The sequence below is a fragment of the Sciurus vulgaris genome (genome assembly GCF_902686455.1).
Source record: "Sciurus vulgaris genome assembly, chromosome: 7".
Classification (NCBI taxonomy): domain Eukaryota; kingdom Metazoa; phylum Chordata; class Mammalia; order Rodentia; family Sciuridae; genus Sciurus; species Sciurus vulgaris.
In genome coordinates this window covers 110,739,362-110,764,364 of record NC_136467.1, presented here as the reverse complement: position 1 = coordinate 110,764,364, position 25,003 = coordinate 110,739,362, and the positions used below count along the sequence as shown (strand labels likewise).

The 25,003-nt window shown below is 34.3% G+C and overlaps 1 protein-coding gene and 1 pseudogene across 4 annotated transcripts in view; both read left to right on the top strand.

Annotated features, from left to right (window-relative positions):
* Positions 1 to 25,003, top strand: part of CD2AP (CD2 associated protein) — a 147,401-nt gene that overhangs the window by 33,696 nt on the left and 88,702 nt on the right. For all 3 annotated transcript variants that reach the window (XM_079148305.1, XM_079148307.1, XM_079148306.1), the window contains exon 2: positions 3,125 to 3,285. In XM_079148305.1, the coding sequence (XP_079004431.1) occupies positions 3,125 to 3,285 (161 nt within the window). The remainder of the gene's footprint in view (positions 1 to 3,124; positions 3,286 to 25,003) is intronic.
* LOC306666318 (small ribosomal subunit protein uS2-like) lies at positions 7,924 to 13,921 on the top strand (annotated as a pseudogene). Its single transcript has one exon. The product of its transcript is annotated as a small ribosomal subunit protein uS2-like (transcript).

Sequence of the window (25,003 nt, the reverse complement as noted above, 5' to 3'; positions counted from 1 at the left end):
CTCAGTGGTAAAGTACTCCTGGGTTCAATCCCCAGCACCATGAAAAAAATGTGGATTTATAATCTCTGTAGACTTATTTTATTGAGTGGGGTGTATTCTGTTAATTTCATTACTTTGATGCTCAAAGTGTTCTAATTTAGACAGGAGGCACCCTTTTGATATCACTTCTGTGTATCTATATGATAGCAGTTTATTTCTTAGAAAATTTCCTTGCTTTTCTGGCACAACACAGTGTTCCAGGCTTATCATGTACTTTCCTGCCTACATCTGGAATGAACCATTTTACCCAGATTCCTTATTCCTTTTCATAGAAAATAATATTTATAAAATCTTCGCATTAGGTTTGTTTATTGCCATTGGAATGTCATTGATTTAGGGTCAATTTAATGAACAGAAGTAGTATGTGCGTTCTTTGAATGAATATGTGTGTATATGTGTATGTATACCTATTTGCATATATATGTGTATAAACATACACATATATGCATATAGATGTATCTGTTTATGTATTGAAACTATAGATTTATACTGATAACTTGTTACAATTCAATATCACAGGATTGAATCTGGCCTTTATACGTTTATAATTCTCTTCTCTGACTTAGAAAAGCTTAAAAAACTTGACTTCATTGTCCTTAATGTATTTGCTTATTTAATAAGTTTCCCCGGATGTAACAAATACCCTCTTTATTTACTTGAGCTCTGACTCCTGTTCTGCGAGTTGGTTTTCAGTTTATCATGGTCTTTCATGACAAACTATTGTCTGCTTGTATTTGAGAACAAATAATAAGTAAATAAAAAGCTTATTAATTTTTCTTCAAGTACTGGCTAGGACTTAGAGTTTTGTTTTGGAATTAGCAGGTCATAAACCGCCTTGTACTATGAGTAACCTATAAATTTTTCAGTAGTCATTGTTTTGAGAAACCAGCAATAATCTATAGTACTTGTAGCTATATGAGTTTCCCAGACTGGTTTGTTTGCTGTTTTGTATTTGAGCTATTAGTTTTTTTGCCTCCAGAGAAAAATGCCTGACTTCTAACAGTTTATCTTATTGAGTTACTCTAGTTGATTATGGCTATTAGCTCTTCTATATAGAGATTAATTCTCCTATTGTCAGCCCTGCATTATACATGAACACTTTTAATCGAGTTTCTGGTCTTTGGGGGTTCTACAGAGCAATTTGGTATCTTATAATTCCCTTCAGTTTTCTAGGCTTCAGTCTTTATCAGCTATACATCCATTTTCAGAAACTTGTTAAAATTTCTTCCTGGCTTCTTTATCATATTAAGATGTTTTCAACTGTAAACAGAAATTCTGTCTAAATTTTACTTAAAAGTACAACAAATCTAATGGTGTAACACCTTTACAAACTACTAGTTCTAAATTTAATTATTTGGGTATGGCTAATCTGCAATTGAGCTAAACTTAGCAGTTAGATAAATTGAGCCATGATTTGCATCTTTGTTCACTTCCACCTTAATCATACCTGCTGGGTTTTTTTGTTTGTTTGTTTGTTTTGGTTTTTGTTTTCTCAAACAGTGGTAGCAGTTTTAGGCATGATATATTAATTATTAGTTTTTAGTTAAGGAAGACATTCCTTCTGTTTTGGGAATGGGAATTGATCCCAAGGCTTCACATTTTAACACATCCTCTTAGTAGCTCTACCATTGAGGTATACCCGGTCCTGTTTTTGTTTTTAAGGTCAAACAAAACTTTCTTAGAAGGAAGGTTTGTTTATTCCATGTCTGCTTGAAAACCACTCATTGTGGGTATGTATTTGTCTATGACTGAAATAACTATAAATGGATTATCTCTAGACCTTTGTCTTTTTGACAGTAGCATTAGATATCCTTGCCTTTACTTAATCAAAATCTGCATTTGCACTAGGTTTTCCAGATGACATGATTGTACTTAAATTTGAGAAATGCTGGTTTAAGCTAGTCAAGATTTAACTTTCTGTGGCTGAGAGAAACTTGACTTACAAAAGTACCATGTTTCAGAATATATAAACATAATTTAGTTTCTGTGAGAATAAAAGGAAAAGGACAGGCAATATAGGAATGATGGTTGGTTTGACAAATAATGTATGTTCATACTCCCTTTTCCCTAGTTCTTTGGTTGTACTTGTGTGTATTTTATTAGTTTCTTATTATTTTTTGTAGGAGAAGAAATATTAATGGAGTATGGCTAATCTGCCATCTGGAATAGAAAATTCGTTATTCCTTTTTTTTTAAAAAAATGAGCCCTATAAATTATTAGTTGTATGCATATATATCTGTTCTATAATCCAAAATCCCATTCTTAAGAAATGGAAAATAGATAATTTAGTAATCTTCATTTCATTTTCTTTTTTTCTATAACAGTATCGATACAAATTTAGCAGCTTAGAACAATACGTGTTATCATTTCTGCGGTTTTAGAGTGTGGGCTTGGTTAGCCGGTCCTTTTATAAATCTACAGTGAAGGTACTGAGTAGGGCTGTCTTCTCATCTGGGCTCTACTGGGGAAGGATCTGCTTCTAAGCTCAAGTGATTGTTGACTTCATTGTCCATTGTTGGACTGAGGGCCTTAGCTGGAGGCCTCCCCTCATTACTTGTTTGTGGCCTTCTCCATAGGCTAGTTTACAAACTGTAGCAGCCTATGTTTTCAGAGCCAGAAGGGAGAGAGACTCCTAGCAAGATGGGCATTACAATCTTATGTAATCACGTATAGTTCATCATCTTTGTCATATTCTATTGGATAGAAGTTGGTCACACAGGTCACGCTCTCACTTAAGGAGAGGGAATTACAAAATGATATAATATGGGATTGGGGGTGGTAATCAGTGGGACTGCTTCAGAGTGTGTCACAAAGGGTGAACATCTGACTGTAGGAACATACATAATGGAATGAGTTACATGTTTTATTTCTCTTGAGGCTCCCACTTAAAAGTCGTACTTCCTTCTGTTCTAAGATAATAAAATGTGTTGATATAACCAGATATTTAAATCATTAAGACAAGACATAATGATATCTTTGTAGTGTTAACTATGGTCACTAATCAGATTTAAGTAGTTTTAAGCTTATTATATTGTTTATAGTATTTTATGAATTAGATTTAAGACTTTTTTTCCCCCTTTTTTAGTTGACTATATTGTGGAGTATGATTATGATGCTGTGCATGATGATGAATTAACTATTCGAGTTGGGGAAATCATCAGGAATGTGAAAAAACTACAGGAGGAAGGATGGCTAGAAGGAGAACTAAATGGGAGAAGAGGAATGTTTCCTGATAATTTTGTTAAAGTAAGTATTTTCAGTTAAATTTCAAGCTGTTGCTTCATAGAATTTTATTTCTAATGTTAAGAACTTAAATAATATCTAAAATGAAAATGTTTTAGATAAATTTTTACTGTAGAATTTAAGAAAATTGAGGTCTAGATACCTCTATAATGGATTTTATTATTGTTTTAATGATCTGCTGGATAATAACAGTGTATATCTGTGTGCTTATGTACTTATATGTTTGTATACCTGTCTACCTGTGTTAGTCAGCTTTCTGTCACTGTGACAAAATACCTGAGAAAATCAACTTAAAGGAGAAAAAAATTATTTTAGCTCATGGTTTGGGAGGTTTCAGTACATGGTTGCCTGGCTCCATTGCTTTTAGGCCTGTATTGAGGCAGAGCATCATGGTAGGGAGCATGTGGTGGAGCAAAGCCGCTTAGTTCATGGTGGCCAGGAAGCAGAGAGGAGAAAGAAGGGTTGGGGATAAACCATAACCTTCCAGGAGCTTGTCTCCAGTAACCTACTTTATTCAGCTAGTCCCCACCTCCTAAAGTTTCTACCACTTCCCAGTAACTTATTAAAAAACTGAATTTATCATTGTATTAATTTATTGATGAGGCTAGAGCTTTCTTGATTCATTCATGTCCTACATGCCCCATGTGTGAACACTGATGCATTGGGGAACCAAGCTTTGAGCACATGAGCTTTTGGGGAACATTTCAGATCCAAATTGTAACCCTATGTATCTTTTAAAAATAAAATAGTTTGTATCTGGGTGGCACTTTGTAATTTATTAAGTAGCTTTGCTGTACATATATCATTTGAGTCTTGTGAAGTAGAACAGGTAATATAGCCTCATTTTAAATGTAGTGACAATGAGAATGAGAGGTTCAATGATTTATCTATTGTTAGATAGCTAATGACATCCAGCATCTTAACAACAACAACAAAAATAGGATTAAGGAGAAAGCTTTAAATTATAATTTATGGCCCACTTTAAACTTTCTTAAATGCATGTGTTATTTTGTAAATGTATTACTTGGAGTGGACAGTAGAACTAGTCTTCCTATTATTATTTCAGACAGTTTTACTGAAGAACAGTGATAGTCAAGTCATATTGGGCTTAGAAGATGAGTGGAAAGGTCAAATCATTTTTGTGACCTATTGTGAAAAATTTTAGATGCTATAAATTTGTTTTGTGATGAGCATATCCAATTCAGTGCCCTTTCATAATGTTAGATTTTCTTCTAATTTTAAGAGTCTTTTACAATAAGTGTAGAACAAGAATCTATGAACTTAATGTATGGAATATTATTATTTTTGTCATCCTTGCTTCAGTGTTACTTTGTAATAAAGAGACCATTATAGCTAAAATTGATTTCTTATTACTCTCTTCTTTAGAAATACCTGTATTCTGAAATTGTATTATATATCCTTCCAGTTTATGGTTTTATACTTATTTGCCTGGGCACAAATCAGTAATAGTTGATGTGATTTAGACATTTACATAATTATTGTTGGCGTGCAACTTTCTTAATACTTGTGATTTTGACATGGATACATAATGTAGTTGTTTCTGCAGTGGGTTTTATATCACTAGTTAGCTTATAGGTGATTGGTAGAGCATGATAGGATTGGGAAAGTTGTGTTAATTTATTTTCTAAGTGAGGGGAACTGTGGTAAAGATTGTATAATTCAGATTTCATCATGAAAAGGGAAGGTTCTTAGCTGTGTGCTAAGCTCATTCATTTAGCTCTTAAGCATAATGTACCCATCCGCTTGTCCTTCTGTCTTATCTCTTTCTAAGTGATCATTGTACCTGGCATTTTCCTCAAAGTCTTGACACTGCCTCTACTCTGTCTACATTGTCTAAGTCAATATTCATAAGCTAACCTTCCCACTTAATAGTTCATATGCATTTTTAATAACTCCTGAAGAATCCTTCAGCTGTGACTACCTGGGCAGTCTAAATTATTGCCCATCTTCTGAGTTCCAGTTATTGTTACTTATTTACATTTTTATTGCTGAGGTTCAAAGTTCTGTGATGTATCCTTCTTGCCCAAAGTCACACTGGTAAGGACTTAGTAGTAGTTAGCTTTGTTATAGCCAGTTTTTTTTTTTTTTAATGAGGAATGTAGTATTTTGGCATGTGTTGGGTATTAGAGAAATATGATCATTTTGTAATATCCTTGTGCTTTTGCAGATCTAAGGACAAAGTGATAAGAAATTCTTCAGTAGCACCAACATAATTGAAATATATTAAAATTACAAAATTTTAATTGCTTTTTCAGAAAAAGGCACATGATGTAAGGAACTTTCAAAGAATTAAGATGGAATGGAAATATGTGAAAAAACGTCAAAACAATAATATAAGTACAAAACGAATCAGGGTTTGAACTGCAGAGTTGTTTGTAGATAACGTTTGCAAAATGGAATCAGAGTTTCATTCATGATCTTCTACTGTTCCCATTCCTAGAAATTCTCCTCGAAAACAAGTTTTTATTATACAAGTTGAGGAAACTGGAATCAATCAGAATAGGTGAGATTATATTATGGTACCAAGATTAGTACCACATGTGGCATAATAGAATGAGAGTGTTGCCATAATAGAATGAGAGTATGATCTTTTCATGCAGATTTTTTTGTGGTATAAGGAGCCCAAACTCTGGACTGCTTTTCATGTGTTAACATAACCTCCTGGGGCTACTTTAATCTTGTGGCAATTTTTTGTCAGTTTGTACTTCTTTGGTAAAGTAGAGCAAGAGAGCACAAAGAATTAGATTCCAATTTTAAGTGCTTCCCAATGGAAGTGGTACATATTACTTTTTATTTGTATTTTATTGGCCAGAGCAATGGTATAGTCTTTGGTCTTGTGATCTATCAAGAGAGGCAAGAAAATATGATCTTGTTATGTGTCCAAAATGACAGTAGAATTGGAAACACTAAGTGAGCACCAGTAATGTCTACTGCACCAGATACAGGCATTAACTGATACTCATGAAGTCTCTATCATTAGTGCTATATAATGAAGAGAATGCTATCTTTATTTTATTGCCTCAGGTTTAAGAGAAGATCCTACAAAGGTTAGAATAGGGTAGTGATATGGGAACAAAAAGTGTTAATATAGAGAAAAAGTACCAATAATCTATTTTAAAAAATAGACATTTCTTAAAAGAAGTCATAACAGATAACCAGAGGTATTTGAAAAAATGCCCAATATCACTAATTAGCACAGATATACAAATCAAAACCACAATAAGGCGTATCACCTTACTTCCCTGAGAAGGGCTGTTATCAAGAATACCAAAGGTAACAAGTGATGGCAAGGAAATTGGTGGGAATATAAATTTCTGTAGCCATTATGCCAAACAATATGGATATTACTCAAAAAGTTAAAAATAGAACTACTCTATGATCCAGGAATCCCACTACTAGGTATATATCTACAAGGAGTGAAGTCAGTATGTTGAAGAGACATCCACATTCTCATTTTTTTTCTTTTTTCTTGGTTCTGGGGATTGAACTCAGGGGCACTTAACCACTGAGCCACATCCCCAGTCCTTTTTTATATTTTATTTAGAGACAGCGTCTAACTGAATTGCTGAGGGCCTCACTAAGTTGCTGAGACTGGCTTTGAACTTGGGATTCTCCTGCCTCAGCCTCCTGAGCTGCCAAGATTACAGGTGTGCACCACTGTGCCCAGTGCATTCCAATTTTCATTAGAGTATTTTTCACCATACCCAAGAAATAGGAACAACCAAAGTGTACATTAACTGACAGATGAAGAAAATGTGGTATCTATACACAATGGATTATTATTTAACTACAAAAAAGAATGAAATCCTGTCATTTGTGAAAACATGGATAAAATTATAGATTATTATATAAAATGAAATAAACCAGGCACTGAAAGACAAGTACTGTATGATCTCACTCATATGTGACATCTGAACATGTTGCTCTCAATAGAAGTTGAGAGTATAATGGTAGTCAACAGAGACTAGGGAGACTAGCAGGGAGTGGAGGAATGGCAAAAGAATTTTGGGTTTAAGTTTCAGTTAGAAGCAGGGGATTTTGGTGTGCTATTATAGTAGACTATGGTTAATGTACATTTCAAAAAGCCACAAAGATTTTGAAAGTTTTTACCATTAAACTTGATGAATGTTTTAGGAGATCTGTTTAACCTGATTTAAACATACAATGTGTACACACATCAAAACATTACATATTAACTTGTTAATATATATAATTTTTGTGTTTTTGTGGATCAGCTAAAAATTTTTAAAGTTGGAAAACAGAATGGAGAGTGAATGCTGTTTTTATGTATAGAGGAATTGAGATTTAAACGGGAAAGTCATGGACAATTAACTATTATTTCCTTGTGATTTTACATTTAGTGTAGCATGTTAGGTGTGTTAATTGTTCTTTTTTTTTTTTTAATGTTTTGAGTCCAGGTCTTGCTGAGTTGCTCAGTGCCTTGCTGAGTTCTGAGGCTAGCTTTGAACTTGTGATCTTCTTACCTCAACCTCCCAAGCCACTGGAATTAAAGGCGTGCACATAGTTCTGTTGTTTTTGATTTCTACCAATGCTAGTTATTTACCAAGTCTTGTTGATATTTCTTTAGCACTTATAGATCTTTCTTTAAGGGATGAGTCTTGCAGATTAGTGTCTCCTTGGGCAAGTTATTTAGTATCTCTCAGATTTTTACCTTTACCCCATCTGTTGTAAAGAGGGATATTGATGGTATTTAATGCATAGTGTTATGAGTATTAAATGAGATGGTGCATTAAGTGTTTTGTAGTAGTATATAATGCCTGGCTTATAGTTAAGTCCTTATTAATTTTAGTAAACTGTGATCAGCATTTTACATATATGAAATGAAGTAGAATTGAAGTTGAATAGTAAATATCAGTTAATCTATAGGTTGAGGTAAGTACTGTTTTGAAAACCTTGTATTAGGTGATGTGTTGAAGGGGTTCTAAATATGTATATATGTTGGGGCAGTACATGTTACACAAGTTTCTCCTTAAATGGGAGACTTCAAGAACAGTAATTATCAGATTTGATTTTTAAAAATCAGATTCAGATTCATTGAGTTATAATTTAGAGTCAGTAAAATAAGACCATTTTAATTGTAGTGTTCTGTGAGTTTTGAGAAAGGTATATGTATATACTTGTACAACTACCACATCAAAATATTAGATTATTCATTATTTGTGAAAGCCATGTTGTAGTTTTTCTCCTCATCCTCCTGTATACTGCCCCGGCTCCCAAGTTCCACCAGCTCCAGGCATTTACTGATCTGTTATTTGTCATTCAAGGTTAGTTTTGCCTTAATTAAGCTTTTTATGCAATCATACCCGTAATGGCATTTAGTCATTGATGGATGGCATATATGACTGTTGTCCCATGAGATTTTAATGACGCAGAAAAATTCCTGACCTTAGTACTTTTTACTGTATATTTTACATACACATAAATGGTTACCATTGTGTTACAGTTGTTAGAGTTCCCTATAGTATTCATACAAACCTGTACACATAGAATAGTGGTTGATAACCTTGGATCTAAAAGGTGTATTTTCCTAAAGAGGAAACCTCTTTTGAAAAAAGTAAATGAGTTCCCTCAAAGTCCAGTATCCACTTTGTTTCTGTTGAAAGTTGTCGGGGAGGGACTCCTTATTTTTTCTGGGTGAGGAGCATCCACTGCTCCACCTGGTTAGAGGGGCATTTGTGCCACATTAATGTTGCCCATGTGGCTTCAACTGGTTAGGATGGGTTGGAGGGTGGGAGAGTTTTTTTCCCCATCTTGTGTGGAGGAAAGTCCTGACTCTCTACTTGGCCTTCTATGATACTACCTCATAGGGAATTTGGGGATATGGTGGTGGTTGTGGGTAATAAATGTTGGTGGATTCTGTTAACTGATGAGTTTCATATAAAAGAGTGCATAGTCTGTTCACCTCAGGAGGTTGGGGAGAAACAGTACTTTAGAAGGTGCATTTGGTAAATTTACAATTATTGAAGCACAGAAAGTTACAGAGAAAGCAGAGAAATGTCAATGAAATAAGATATTAAAAGAGAAAGTTAACCTAGTCTTTTATTTGTTGTACTTAAAGAGTATTAGAGTATTGTGGATTTTTTTTTTTTTTTTTTTTTCTTTTCTTTTTGGTGCCAGGGATTGAACTTGGGGGCACTTAACCAGTGAGTCACAGCCCCTGCCCTTTTTTTGTATTTTATTTAGACAGGGTCTCACTGAGTTGCCTAGGGCCTTGCTAAATTGCTGAGGCTGGCTTTGAACTCCTGCCTTATCCTCCCCAGTTGCTGGGATTACAGGCGTGCTTGGCTTGGATGGGGGTTTAATCTGTGAATGGTGAAGCAACATTCTTGTGAGGTTTGTACCGATTCTGGAGGTAGTGTGGCTTATTGTACTACCTGTTTTGTTGTATTATTTTTATTTTGATCCTTTAAAAAATAAGTGGATACTATCACTGAAGATGTCTTAGATTTCAGTAAGTGAATTGCTGTTATATTTTTACATTTAAAATGAAATTTTGATTCTTTTTGAAGACTTTCTGACCTTGAAAAATGTTTGACTTTTTGACATAATAAAGAAGAAGGGAACAAAAATTATTCACACTTAAGTATTTCAGGAGAGAGAGAAAAATAATTTGGATTTTTTTTTCTTTGTTTTAAACTAAGTTTCTAGCTTTTTAAAAATTGGGACAAAAAGAAATAAGTTATTGATTCTGCATTTTTATTGTTTTAAAATTAGTTTGAAAACTTGTAATTAAAAATGTTTAGCTGCCATTTTTTCCTAGATCCATGTTAAATGCCAAAGTAGACATCAGACCCTTTACATGTATTTAAAATCTTTTAAGGAGTTACTTTTAAAGAAAAATTAAGTAGCATTGTGGGGAATAAGAAGATGTAAATGGCTACTTTAGAAGGGATTTGATTTTTTTTTTTAATTATCACATTTTTCTAGAAGAATATTGATTTTATTTTCAAACCCGTTGGCATTTCACTTTCTATGAGAAGAAATATCATCCTAATGAAGAAAATGACACCTTGATTTTATATGACTATTTTTTTTTGGTACTTGGGATTGACCCCAGAGGCACTCAACCACTTAGCCTCATCTTCACTCCTTTTATTTTATTTAAATTTTTATTTTGAGATAGGGCCTCCCTAAGTTGCTGAGGCTGGCTTTGAACTTGCCATCCTCCTGCCTCAGTCTCCCAAATTGTTGGGATTATAGGCATGTGCCACTGTGCCCCACGATATATGACTTTTATATTTTAAAAAATTCTTTATGAAAATGGTTCTTTTGACTGTTTTTTTTTTTTTTTTTTTTTTTTTGATACTGGGGATTGAACTCAGGGGCACTTTACCAATGAACCACATTCCCAGCTCTATTTTTTATTTTATTTAGAGACAGGATCTCACTGAGTTGCTTAGCACCTCACCATTGTTGAGGTAGCTTTGAACTTGGAAACCTCCTGTCTCAGCCTCCTGAGCCTCTGGGATTATAGGTGTGTGCCACCGCACTTTGGCCTTGATGATATTTTTAAGCATTAAGAAATTAGTGACTTTAACAGAACAATTCAGGAAACTAGCTTCATAGCAATTTAATTGGAGAACATTTGGCATTTTACTTATTAATTTGAGAGATTAAAAAAGTAAAAATTCTGCAGGTATTGGAATATAAAATGGAAGATAATGTCGTAAATTTACTAAATGGGAATTATGAAAAAGCAGGTATGAATTAGCTTGACTAAAGTAATCATTTCACTATGCATGTGTATATAAAAACAGTTGTATACCTTAAGTATATACAATTTCTGCTTAAAAATGCTTGATTACCACTCATGCAGAACATGTTACTTGAGCAAGGAATAAACCTTTATTAAAAAAGGCAAAAACCAAAATTGATAGATGGATTGCCTAAGTTGTGTATAGTTATTTATGATGCATCATAGTTAAAGTATTACCTTTTAGTCACTGACTAAAATTAATTTGTTCCATGACTTGATTTATTTTAGGTAATATTCTGAATCCAATATTGATTGTGTTCAGTGAATTAGAGAAATAATTTATATAGGAAATGCCTGAAAAAAAGTATAGATTTAGATGTGGTAAAGTGTGTACATATAACAGGATGTATCTCTTTCCAAATGTACTGTATAATTTGACTTAACGGCATTGTTTTGTGTGGGTATACCAAGTCTTTTATTTAAAAAAAAAAAAAAAAATCACACAGCTTTCCGCGCTACATAGGGAGGAGTCCATACAATGTTGTTCTTGATTCCTGCTGTAACTTAAAGGGAAACTCACAATGTCCAGAGCCGTTGATGTCCTGCAAATGAAGGAAGAGGTGTCCTCAAATTCCTTGCAGCAGGGACCCATTTAGGTGGCACTGACCTTGATTTCCAGATGGAACAATATATATACAAAAGGAAAAGTGATGGAATATACCTCATAAATCTGAAGAGGACCTGGGAGAAGCATCTGCTGGAAGCTTGTGCCATTGTTGCCATTGAAAACCCTGCTGATGTCAGTGTCATATCCTCTAGGAATACTGGCCAGCAGGCCTTGCTGAAGTTTGCTGCTGCCACTGGAGCCACTCCTTTTGCTGATTGCTTCACTCCTGGAACCTTCACTAACCAGGCAACCTTCCGGGAACCACGTCTTCTGGTGGTTACTGATTCCAGAGCTGACCACCAGCCTCTTCCAGAAGCATCTTATGTCAATCTGCCTACCATTGCTCTGTGTAACACAGACTCTCCTCTTTGCTATGTGGACATTGCCATTCCATGCAACAAGGGAACTCATTCTGTGGGTCTGGTGTGTTGGATGCTGGCCCGAGAAGTTGTGTGCATGCGTGGCACCATTTCCTGTGAACACCCATGGGAGGTCATGCCTGATCTCTGCTTCTACAGAGATCCTGAAGATATTGAAAAGGAAGAACAGGCTGCTTTTGAAAAAACTGTGACTACGGAGGAATTTTAGGAATGGACTGCTCCAGCTCCTGAGTTCACTGCTACTCAACCTGAGGTTGCAGACGGGTCTGAAGGTGTGCAGATGCCCTCTGTGCCTATCTAGCAGTTCCCTATTAAAGACTGGAGTGCCCAGCCGACCACTGTAGATTGGTCTGCAGCTCTCACTACTCAGGCAACAGAGTGGGTAGGAACAACCACCAAGTGGTCTCGAGCAGTTCTGCAGATACTTATTAAGCAAAATGGAAATAAGGTTATGGAAAATAAATACCAGTTTCTTGAAAAAAAAAAAATCACAATTAATGCATGTTGACCAAAATTCAAGCAAGCATAAAATTATCATGAAAAGTACATTGCCTCTTCGTGACCCTCTCCTAGCCTCCTTCCTCATTAGAAATTTGGTAGATTGCTGGGCATGGTGGTGCACTATAATCCTAGTGACCTTAGAATTTGAGGCAGGAGGATTGCAAGTTCAAGGACAACCTAAGCAACTGAATAAGACCCTGTCTCAGAATTAAAAAACAAAAAATGGACTGGGTGTAGCTCTGTGGTAGAGTACACTTCCGTTCATTTCCCCAGTACCACAAAAAAAGTAAAATGAAATTTGGTAGATGGCTTAAAATACTCTTCTACAGGAAATCTTTTAAATTAAACTATTTAATTCTTCTTCTTGTTTACATACTGTTTTTCACACCATAAATAGAAATTCAACACATTTATGTATATAAGTCATGATAATGTTTGACTGGAATTTAATCCAGAAAATTAAATTCAAACTTTTCCTCTTAAGGAGTTAGTAAATTTTGTTTATGCTCAGTTATTTTAAATTGGTTACTATTGTAGAATAATTTAGATACTATCAGGAAAGCTTGAGTGTTAGAAGCTGGGCTTCTGAGATATCTTCTGCTCCTGTTTTTTTGGACCAGCACTAATTGCCCACTGTCACTGTTACCTGTAACCTCAAGGAGAATAGCAGCTTTGAGAGAGGATCTCTTATAGGCCTGAAATCTTTTCAGTCAGAAGAAATTGTAAACACATTAGCCCTTATTCCCTGCAGTTCTTATTAAAACCTCTTTATTCTTTATCCTGAAGTTGTGAATAACATTTTAAAAAATTAACTAGTATGAAAAATGTGACCAGTGTAAAATGATGGAGTTTTTTCAAACCATTTCAATCAGTGAAGTATGTTGGAAAGAATATGGGTGGGAGACAAGTTCTTTATGTGTTTTTCCCTCTATATTTCACTTGGCTCTCATTAACATTCTTGAGATAGAAAAAGCAAAGGAGTAGGATGCCATTGACAATGAATTTATATAACTTTCTCCTCCCTCTGTCCCTATTTTGCCTTTTCCAAGTGGAGGAGGGGCAGTTTAAATAGGGAATTCCTTTGTCCAAAGTGTAGAGACAACAATTATGTAGTGAAAAGCATATTTGGAGAGAGTAGTTTACTAACTTTTAAAATAGCCCTTCCATATTATATTTGCCATTGTTGTTTTCCTTGATAATTTATATGCAGGGAATCAATATATATTATATAAGGAAATACATATTATAAAGGAAAATCTTTTTCTGTTCATCTCACTTTGGACTTAAAGGCTTTTTTGGGGGATGTGTGCATGTGACTATCCTGTTTAATCATAAAAGGGAAATCAACTTTTGGATCATTCCATTTATATTTATATATCACATGGCAAAACAACAACAAATAGTGAGAATAACTTTAGGGATGGGGCAGGCCATTTTGTTAAACTAGAGTCCTAAATCAATCATTTCTAGACTAACTCTTAAAAATGTGTGCCTAAAGTTAATTCAGTCAAATGAAAACAGTAAGCATGCAACAAATAAACATTTAATTCTACAAAATTTTCTCGGTCTCTGTTATCACTTTTTCATATCTTCTAATTATGCTTCTGTAAAGTAGGAGGAACTACTATTCATATAGCATTTCTGGAAATCCAGACTATTAAGTTAAAAGTAAGTATATTTTTAGAATTTTATTAGCTTAAGCAGAGCTATTATTCTTTTTAGAAATTTGGTGGTTAAATTAACCTCTTTCATTTGAGAAATAAAAAGTTCTTGTCTTTTCATTTAGTTTTTATTATTTTTGGACTCTGATTCTGTGAAATACAAGTTAATTGCTTTTCGTTTTCAACTCATGGTAATGTATTAATCATGATCAGATAACCAAATTATTATGCATATAACTTGTGAATTTTTTTATTATCTTTTTAGTTATCTGTTTTTGGTTAGTGCAATCAAAGTTAAATATCTTTGATTACCTTAATAGATGAAGAATAGCTGTATTCTACCTCTCAACTCAATTTGCTTATACTTTTCATTCTCCTCTAGTGTGCTACTTCCTACCAGTCAATGTAGTAGAGTTTTATCTGTATGGAGATTATCCATATCATATATTTTCTTGGCCATTTTTGTGTTGACATTCCATGTTTTGCAGGAGACTTTGGAGAATGAGGTTGAGTGTTTTTCAGAATTTGTTTTGTTTGCACATGATTGCTTTGTAAGGGAAGATACTTTTTTTTTTTTTTTTTTTTAAATTGAATCTCCTAAAACTATTTCCAAAGTCCAGAAAGTAAGTGAAGTTAGTAGAAAACAAATACTTTAATGGTAAAATGTATTTCATGTATTGACTGTTAGATAAAAGGATAGAGTAAGGATGAAGCACACTGAAAGTCTTTACTACGCTAGCACTCAGTAAAATTATTGTTGAAGGTGGTGGCCAGAGTTTTTAGGGATACTAAGTGACCACAAACTGGTGAACAATGCAGGTTGGTGAGAGTGTATATGTATGTATCTGGTGGTGTAGAGAATGGTCATGGGGAGGAGGGGTTCTGAAAGAGGAGGTGATGGAGCTCAACACAAACCTTGCCTTATTTATTATTTTGCTTAGAGTCTTAAAGTCACTTGGTGCATGATAGCATCTTAGTTGGCGCTATATATTTGGAAGGCTGCAAATCTGTTTTTCTTATTCAGTGTTGATTATATTATTAATTTGCTCCCCTCTTTTGTGTCTTTTATCCTCAGAAGGATTATTATGTCTAATATTCATGGATGTGATTATCTCAGAGAATATTGAGGGGTCCTAGAATGGTTCTAGATCTTGAGCAAAGAATTAATATATTTACATGGTTAATTTTTATTAACGATAACACAGACTTTTAAGCTTTTATAGCTAGTGAACAGAGTAGAACCAAGATTTGTACCCATGTTATCTGTCTCTGGAAACAGTACTTTGTCCTGTTAGTTCAAAGTAGATTTACTTTTCTAGAGGAACAATTTGAACAACAAGCCATGTGCTTGGTCTCCTGTATTGCAAAGTACCAATATTTGTTAGAGATTTGACTTTATATTTAAAATAAAAAAATTTTTTTCTTCTTTTTTTGCTATACTGGGGATTGAACTCAGGAGTGCTTGGGTGCTTTATCACTCAGCTACAATCCCAGCCCCCTTTAAAAAAATTCTTTATTTTAAGACAAAGTCTTGCAGTGTTACCCAGGCTGGTTGTGAACTTGAAATCCTCCTGTTTTAGCCTCCTGAGTAGCTGGGATTATAGGCATCTGTCATTTTTTTAAATGTAGGTCATTTATGAGACATATAGTAGAATCTAAAATGAGCACTTTTTGGCATGTTGAGGTTCTAACTACCAGACTCTATGTAGATTTTATATTTTTATTAGTTTGGAAAATAGTACAATCTGAAAACCTTAAAGTTATCATATGTTGATATATTACATGTTTTTTTGTTTTGTCTTGCTTTGTTTTGTTTTTCTGATACTGAGGTTTGAACATGGGGCCTCACATGTTAGGTGAACACTTTGAACTACCCTTTAGCCCTTTTTATTTTTTTGTGAGACAGGATCTCTCTTTAAGTTGCTCAGCTGGTTTTGTACTTGAGATCAATTAATAGGTGTGTGCCATTGTGTCCAGTTGTTTTATGTTAGTAACAAATCAGAGTACTTTTTCTTATGCACATTACTAATCAGAAAGAATCAGTGTACCTTGTGAAATATTGTGTGTATCTTCCGTGATTTGTACTTAGTCATTTTTCACAATTTTTTTCTAAAGTAAAAGAACTCTCTTTCTGATTAAGAAAGTTATATGCATTTTTTATAAGCCTCAGACAGTTCTGAGCAGTATAAAGTCAAAATCATTGGAAATCCTACAGGCTAGATATCGGAGAACTATGTGAAACTATACTATATCCATTGGAGAAATGTTCCTATTTTTGCTGCTGACAGGCTGTTGGTATTCTGTGCTTACTTCCCATGGAAAAGGGTATACAAAGAACTATACTAAATTTATATAATCTGAGAGACCAGAGTGTATACATGAACATGTACAAATTTTTTTCTCATCTTTATTCCCTAAGCAATAAAGTACAACCATTTGCGTGGCACTTATATTCTTTTAGGTATTATAAATAATATAGTGCTGATTTAAAGGAAGATGTGTGTAGGTTATAGCCAAATAACATTATTCTATGTAAGGGACTTGAGCATCTGCAGATTTTCATGTGTGTGCGTTTGCATGCGAGTGTGTTTGTGTGTTGGTTCTAGAACCAATCCTTCATAGATATCAAGGGGTGATTGTATCATTAGTTTTTTTTTTTAATGTAGTTCCCTATTAATGGCTCTTAAAGCTTTTAGTTTATTATAAACTGTGCTCTCTCAAACAACATCCATATTCATCTTAAGGTACTTGGCAATTTATTTCCATAGGACCAATCCCTGGAAATAGATTTGTTATTCTATACACATTAGTTTTTGATAAATTTTGACTTTACTCAGGTTAGTTTTTGATTTTGCAAGGTAAATCTCATTATTTTTATTCTCAGTCTTCATTTGTTTATTTCCATTTTTTTAAATTGTTGAGTTTGCTCATTAAAAATAATTTATTTTATGAAGAATTTCTTGAAATAATAAACCCGCTGATACTTTTTATTATGTTGTAATTTTTTCAACTTCTTTACTTTTTTTATCTTTTGCTATGCAAATGATTCATTCACCATTATGGCACTTAATGATGGAGACACATTCTAAGAAATTTGTCTTTCAATTATTTTGTTGTGAGAATATCATAAAAGTTTACTTATGTACCTTGATAGAATAGCTTATTACATAGGTAGGCTATATGGTGTATATTGTTCCTATGGCCATGACAAACAAAACAAGGGTAAATCAAGCATGAGAGAAGATGATACTGTCAAGGGACACTGTAAAGATGGGATATGAGGTGGTTTCTCATGTCACATGACAGATTTACAACAAGCTTTTTTTGTAAGTAGGAGTACACTAAAATATTGATTAAAAACTAAATGATAAAAGTATGATAAATATAGTATGTTAAATGCATAACCAATTTACTAATGTAACTATCATCATTTTTTACATGAAAATACACTAATTTTTGAGATATGCAAATTATACAGATATATTATGTGACAATTTGAATTAATATTGCTGAACAGTATGCATGATATGGTGAGAGAGCAGGTATTGTTTTGTGGTTTTGATCACAATTAAAATTACAAACAACACATAAAACTAAACAGATTGTAAAATATTTGAAAGGTACCTTTAAAATGCTATGGTCTTTATCCTATAACTAAGAACAAATTAATGAATATATGTATAGAGAGAGCATGCATATAATCTAGAATTACTATTGTAATTCTGAGGCAGGGACGTAAAAATTTCAATGCCATCCTCAATAACTTTGTGAGAACCTCTTTCCAAATATAAATATAAAGGGGCTGGGGTTATAGTCCAATATTAGAGTACCCCTAGATTCTATCCCTATTACATTAACATATAAAAAATTTACATTAGTATGTACATATACAGGATAAGAAATCAATCTGGATAAATTTAAAAAATTACTTAAAATGCATACTATTTATAGAAACTAGTAAAAGTATATAAAATTTTATTGGTAATAGAAACAAGAATCATGCATATCTTAATTTCAACAATATCCTAATTGGTGAAGTAACAGAAGTTGTCATATATTCATAAAATATAGACAAAAATAAAACAGTGTTATGTGAAATGAGGAAACCTCTTCTACAACATGAAATTCAGTCTATAAAACAAAAGAATAAAGGAAAGGAAAATTTAACCAACCATAGATATATTATTTACAAATGCTTTCATATAACTACAGTTTACAACTATCATTACATACCACAGAAGAGCATTTATTATGAATCTTGACTTTCATTTCACAGAAAAGTCATAACAAGTAATTATTTATAAAGAGCACATGTAAGTGAATTTTAATAAATAAATATATGAATAATATTAAACTGCTTTTGGATATTAACTTATTAAATGAGTTGACCTAGAATTCTCCAAAAATGTGTACATTATCAGCTGAAGACCCACAAGTGACAGAAAATCTTTTAGATTATGCTGACCCTCACTAGCAAAGGAGACTTTGGGTGGTTAATTTAAATGAACTTGGACATCACTGTAGACACACAGAAGATTTTAAAGAATTTTAAAACATGATAAACATAAGGCAGTACATATTCAATGATATCAGGAGAAATAAACCCTAAGCTTCTGAAAAATCTTCTCTGCTAGGTAACTTCTCCATCAACATATTGAAATTTGACTTCTTCCTTGAACTGTGGACCTCTAAACTGTGTCTTCTTATAGATGTAGGCCACAATATTTTATATCACTGAATTACTCTCAGTAACACTTTTCTAAAGTGAAGTATATATAACATACGAAGAAAGGGAGAGATTAAAAACTAAAAGGAATGTCATTAACATTTTATTTATACCAAAAATGCCCTGTTTTTCTTGAAAGTACAAGTCTGAAACACATTCTTAGAGAAATTTCTAGAAGATATTCATCAAGGAAAGAAAATTAAATAATCATAATTAATTAAAAATTGCGAAGGAAAGTTATGCATACCCAGGAAGACCAAGTTTCTGTAATTCTCCAACATCACATCTCTATATAGGTTTTGTTGAACTGGCTGAAGGCATTTCCACTCCTCTTCAGTGAAATCAATGGCTACATCCTGAATGTCAACAGTTCTTGCAAGCCAGTTTGGCCATCTTGAATAATCTGGGAAGCACAAGCTTCCATCTTTAGGTGGGGCAAATCCCATCCTGAGACTCCTTCTGGAAACTTGAAGGTCATTGTCATATATCTTTCATGCATCAGGCTACTGAAGACTGGGAACATCAGATGAGTAGGAAAGGTTGGGTTATACTAGGAAATTAGCATTCCTTGAGCAATGATCCTTATAACTCGGATGGGATATTTAAATCCACTGTCACCCTCTGGAAACTTTCTGCTTAAAGTTCCCTGCTTTCATTCAGGGTAGTGTCTCTCCAGTTATTTGAACCATTTCTGGGTGTTCAGAAGCCAGTCTTTCTCCCCAGGGTTCTTCAGCCCCTGCACAGCAGAGCAACCTGGGGCTCCTAAGGAGGAGAGTGAAGCCTAGAGCTGAATGGCCGATACGGCAGTCTCAGGAGAAAATCTATCATCATTATTGAGTATTATGTACTGTATATAATTTTATGTGCTATACTTTTATACAGTTGGGAGTGCAGTTGGTTTGTGCACATGGGCAATGTGTTGTGACATCATGTTAACTATAGTGTCATTGGACTATAGAGATTTTTCAGCTCTGTTATATGGAAACCACAGTCTTGGATCCACCATCATAGATAGTCTGTCCTTGATGGAAATGTTGTTATGCATCATTTGACTTTCTAGTCAGCTGTCAAAATTTTCCTGTTTCTTGTTTTCTGTCATGCTTATAATGTCATGACATCAGTCTCTTTGCTCCTAAGGTATGAAGAAATAGTCACCCATGTTTTCTCTTAGTACTATTATGCTATTTTTGTGTAATCCTCTCTTTGAACTAGCTGGAATTTACTTTGGTATAAGAGATCCAGCCTAGTTCTTTCAATATGTCTAGGTTAGTTGTCCCAATATCATTTAATAAAAAAATTATCTTTTCCCTGCTGATTTCAAGTGGTTCCTTTATATATAGAATTCTGTATGTGATTGGGTCCATTTTTGAGTCAGAGTGTCACACAACTGTCTTATTCATTTTCGATTTTACAATTTTTCAATAGTGGTTCATTTATTAACTCTTTCAATGCTTACTAGAGACTTTATTCTAGGCACAGGAAACAAACAAAGTCTCTTTAATCCTGGAACTCACATTTAGTGTACGATGTACCTGTTGAATTTTTTTTTTTTTTTTTTTTTTTTTTGCCATGCTGGGGATTAAACCCATGGCCTTGTGTTTGCAAGGCAATCACTCAACTGAGCTGTCTCCCCTGCTCTGCCTGTTGAGTTTTTAACTACAAAAGGAATCAGAAGTTCGGAGATACAGTCTCTTAGAGGCAGAAGTAAAGCATGACTCCATTTTGTATGTGTGTGTGTGTGTGTGTGTGTGTGTGTTTTGACTGAAACAGATAATGAAGAAGGAAGGATCACAGGGAATAGAAAGAGCAGGAATTCTTTATGTGCTTATGTGCAGTTATCTGTCTATGAGATTCATTGCCCGTAATCATATGCTCCCTGGTAACAAGATTGAAGCAAAAATTAAGTGTTTTGGTTTAAATATTTTTTCCTTCTTTCAGATTTGTTTTACCTCCTTTTTGCATTCCTTTCCTTCTTTTTAATAGACTATGTTTTAGAGTAGTTTAAGGTTCACAGAAAAATTCAGCAAAGTACAGAGTTCCCAAATGTTCCCTGACTCCACACATACATGGGCCTCCCCGGTTATGAAAATATGAACATTGGAGCAATACATTTGTTTTATACACTAAACCTACACTGAGTCATTATTACTTGAAATCCACACTGGGGTTCATTCTTCATGTTATATATTGTAGTATAATGATATGTATCTACCATTGTAGAATCATACAGAGTAGTTTTTATTGCTCATAAAATCCCTGTACCTATTCCCCTTATTCATTTCTGTCTCTCTCTCCAGTGGCAACATTGACCACTGATGTTTTTCCTGTCTCCATGGTTTTGCCCTTTTCAGAATGTCATATAGTTGGAATTTTACAGTATATGGCCTTTTCAGAATGGCTTCTTTCACATAGTAATATGTGTTTAGGGTTCTTCCAAGTCTTTTGTGCCTGGGTAGCTCATTTCTTTATAGCTCTGATTAATGTTCCATTGTTTGTATATACCACTGTTTGTTTATTTATTCGTTCACTACTCAAGGACATAGTATTTCCAAATTTTTGGCAATTATGAACACAGTTGCTAGAAACATCCTTAGTTTAGACCCGTTTTTCAATTTATTTGGATAAATAATGATGAATGCATTTGCAGTTTGTATAAGTAAGTGTATGTTTAATTGGATTAGAAACTGTCACCTGTCTTCCAAAGCAGCTGTACCATTTTGAGTTCCCAACATTGAATGAACGTTCCTTTTACTTCATATCCTTCCTGACATTTGATGTTGTCAGTGTTTTGGATTTTGGCCATTCTTATAGGTGTATAATGGCATCTCATTGTTTCATTTGCAATTCACAGAAGATACATGATATTTAGCATCTTTCCATATGCTCATTTAGTCATTCATATGTCTTTTTTTAGTGAGCCATTGGTTTGCATCCTGTGTGCATTTTTTTAATCAGAAATTTGTTGTTGAGTTCTTTGTATTTTGGATAACAGTTCTTTAGCAGATAGGTTTTTTTTTTTTTTTTTTTGCAGTACTTAGAGGAAGATTTATTTTATCAGGCGCATTCAAAAAAAAGAAGTAGAAATCAACAAATAAATGACTTAACACTACAGCTCAAAGCCCTAGAAAAAGAAGAGCAGACTAACATCGAAAGTAGAAAACAGGAAATAGTTAAAATCACAGCTGAGATCAATGAAATTGAAACAAGAGAAACAATCGGAAAAATTAACAAAATAAATAGTTGGTTCTTTGAAAAAATAAACAAAATTGATAAACCCTTAGCCACACTAACAAAGAGAAAGAGGGAGAAAACTCAAATTACTAAAATTTGTAATGAACAAGGAAATATCACAACAGACACGAGTGAAATACAAAACATAATTAGAAGCTATTTTGAAAATCTATATTCCAACAAAACAGAAAACCTCGAAGACATCAGCAAGTTTCTAGAGACATATGAATTACCTAAATTGAACAAGGAGGACATACACAAGTTAAATAAATCAATTTCAAGCAACGAAATAGAAGAGGTCATCAAAAGCCTACCAACAAAAAAAGTCCGGGACCAGATGGGTTCTCAGGCGAGTTCTACAAAACCTTCAAAGAAAAGGTCATTCCAATTCTCCTGTCAAAGACTTAGCTTTCTGAAAGCTTTGGTTGCACCTAGCACACTGATGGTCACTGACAGTAAAGACCGAAGAAATGGTAAAGGCCAAATATTAAGCAAGATTCATCATAACACATTATGCTATCTTTTATAAAATATGATTGTTTTTCTTTCTACTAAGAGATATTAGGTTGTTAAATGAGTGACATAATAGTGTTAAAAGTTGTTAATACATATCTATGTCAAGAAGTCTTTGTATATGCTTAATAGTCATCTGAATTTTTATAAATAACTCTTAAGACAAAGATGAAAAGAATTCATATGTACACTGAGTCAGGAATACCACAAGTTCTAATCCAGCTTTAACAACTTATTGAGGGACCCAAGCAACTTACTGAAACCCTGTCTCAAATTAAAATATAAAAAGGGCTGGAAATGTGACTCAGAGGATAAGCATACCTAGGTGTACTCCTTGGTACAACTTATCATGTGTCATAGTAATATTTTCCCATTTTTACCTCATCTTGCAGTTTTCAGAGGCTGTATCTTATTTGACTTTCATTTTTGTCATCTTGTGAATGGTCAGATACATATTCAATGCTCTAAAATTTTTGGTAAATTCAAATGGGAGGACTGCATAACAGTAAAAAATTCCAGCCTTCCTGTAATAGTTAATTTGAATTGTCAACTAGATTATATTAAAAGATGCAGATGATTAAGAGGATTTGGGTGTGTCCATGAGGGCATGTCTAAGAACGATTAGAATGTGGGATAGTTAACTGAAGTGGAGATGCTCCCTTAGCATGGGAAGAAACACTGAATAGGATGGTAGTTTGAATGGAATAAAAGTTGGAAGAACAAGGAAGCAGATACAGATGCAAGTTTGACTCTTCCTGAATGAGTTCTTGATTGCTGCTTCAGTTGTCTGAGGACATTGGACACTTGCTTCTTCATTCATCCAAAGTGGACTCTGCCAGCAATTCTCCAGGTAGTTTCCAGAAGCCTTGGTCTCAAACTAGGATAGCACTGTTGCTCCCTCATGTTCTGGGACTTCCACTTCTTGGACTGCACAGCTACAGGTTCTTCCAGCTCTCCAACCCAGAAAGACCAGGTTTCTGTAGTACTCCAACATCACATCTCTGTATAATTTCTTGCTGAGCTGGGTCCAGGCATTCCCATTCCTCTTGAGAGAAATCAATGGCCACATCCATGAATGTCAAGGGTTCCATTCCTGCTCTTCACTCTGCCCTGCGTTCTCCCTCGGAGTCTCTCCTTCCCTGTGTCGCACAGAAACCTGGGGCTCCTGAGCACAGAAGGAGAAGCCAGAAATGGATCCAGATAGGTTTTTTGTAAGTGTTTTCTCTCAGACTGTGACTTATCTTTCTCATTTTCTTGATACATTTTTTCTTAGTGAATGGCAACATCATTTGAGCAGTTGCCCAAGTCAGGAACTGGGATATCATCTTTTTGACTCTTTCTCCATAGTTTATATCTGATGAATTGTCAAGATTATTCCTCTTGAATATGTTCTGAATTATGTTAGTCACCTTTTTGTCCGTGATTGAACCTCATAAGAATGATGTAGAGGAAGAAGAGTTTATTTAGGTTCATGGTTTCAGAGGTCTCAGCCCATGGTCAGCTGATTCAATTTCTCTGGGTTTAAGTTGAGGCAGAACATCACAGCAAAAGGCATGGCAGAAGAAAGATTCTCAGCTAATGGCAGTGCAAAGCTGGGGGTGAGGGGAGAGAGGGAAAGAGAGTGAATGGGAAGGAAAGGGAGAGAGGAACCAGGGATAAGATAGAAGCCAAGACCACATCCCCAGTGACCTTTTTCCTCCAGCCATGCCCCACCTGCCTACATTTACCACCCAATAATCCATTCAAATTATTGATCCATCAAATGGATTAATGCACTGATGAGGTTGTAGCATTCACCACTGAACATTCCTGCATTGCCTAGTATAAGAGCTTTTCAGGGGATACTTCATATCCAAACCATAACACAGCTCTCAAAATCACAGTTTTCATTTCTGAACATTGCTATATTGCCTAACACATGAATTCTTAGGGGAACTTGTTAAATCCAAACATGAATCTTTCACATTTCTCTGTCACTGTCATAACTTGGTTCATATTCAGCTATTAGGTAGTATACGTTTAGAGTTGTCCCTGTGTAACTTGTTCTTTCATGCTTCATGAAGTAATCTTTTTTTTTTTTTTTCTTTTTTCCTTTTAAAATTCTGTGGCAGTGTCCCATCATTTTTGTAGTTCAAGCTCCCTACCATGGCTCAGAGAGTCTGATATTTATTATCTGTCTTCTCCTGGCTTAAATATTCTTAATTTTTACCACCTTCACCACCTTTCCCTTTCCCTGATTCAGCTAAAATTAGTGTGTTCTCTTTTGCTTTCTGAGTTGCTTGTATACTCTTCTTTCCTGTAAGG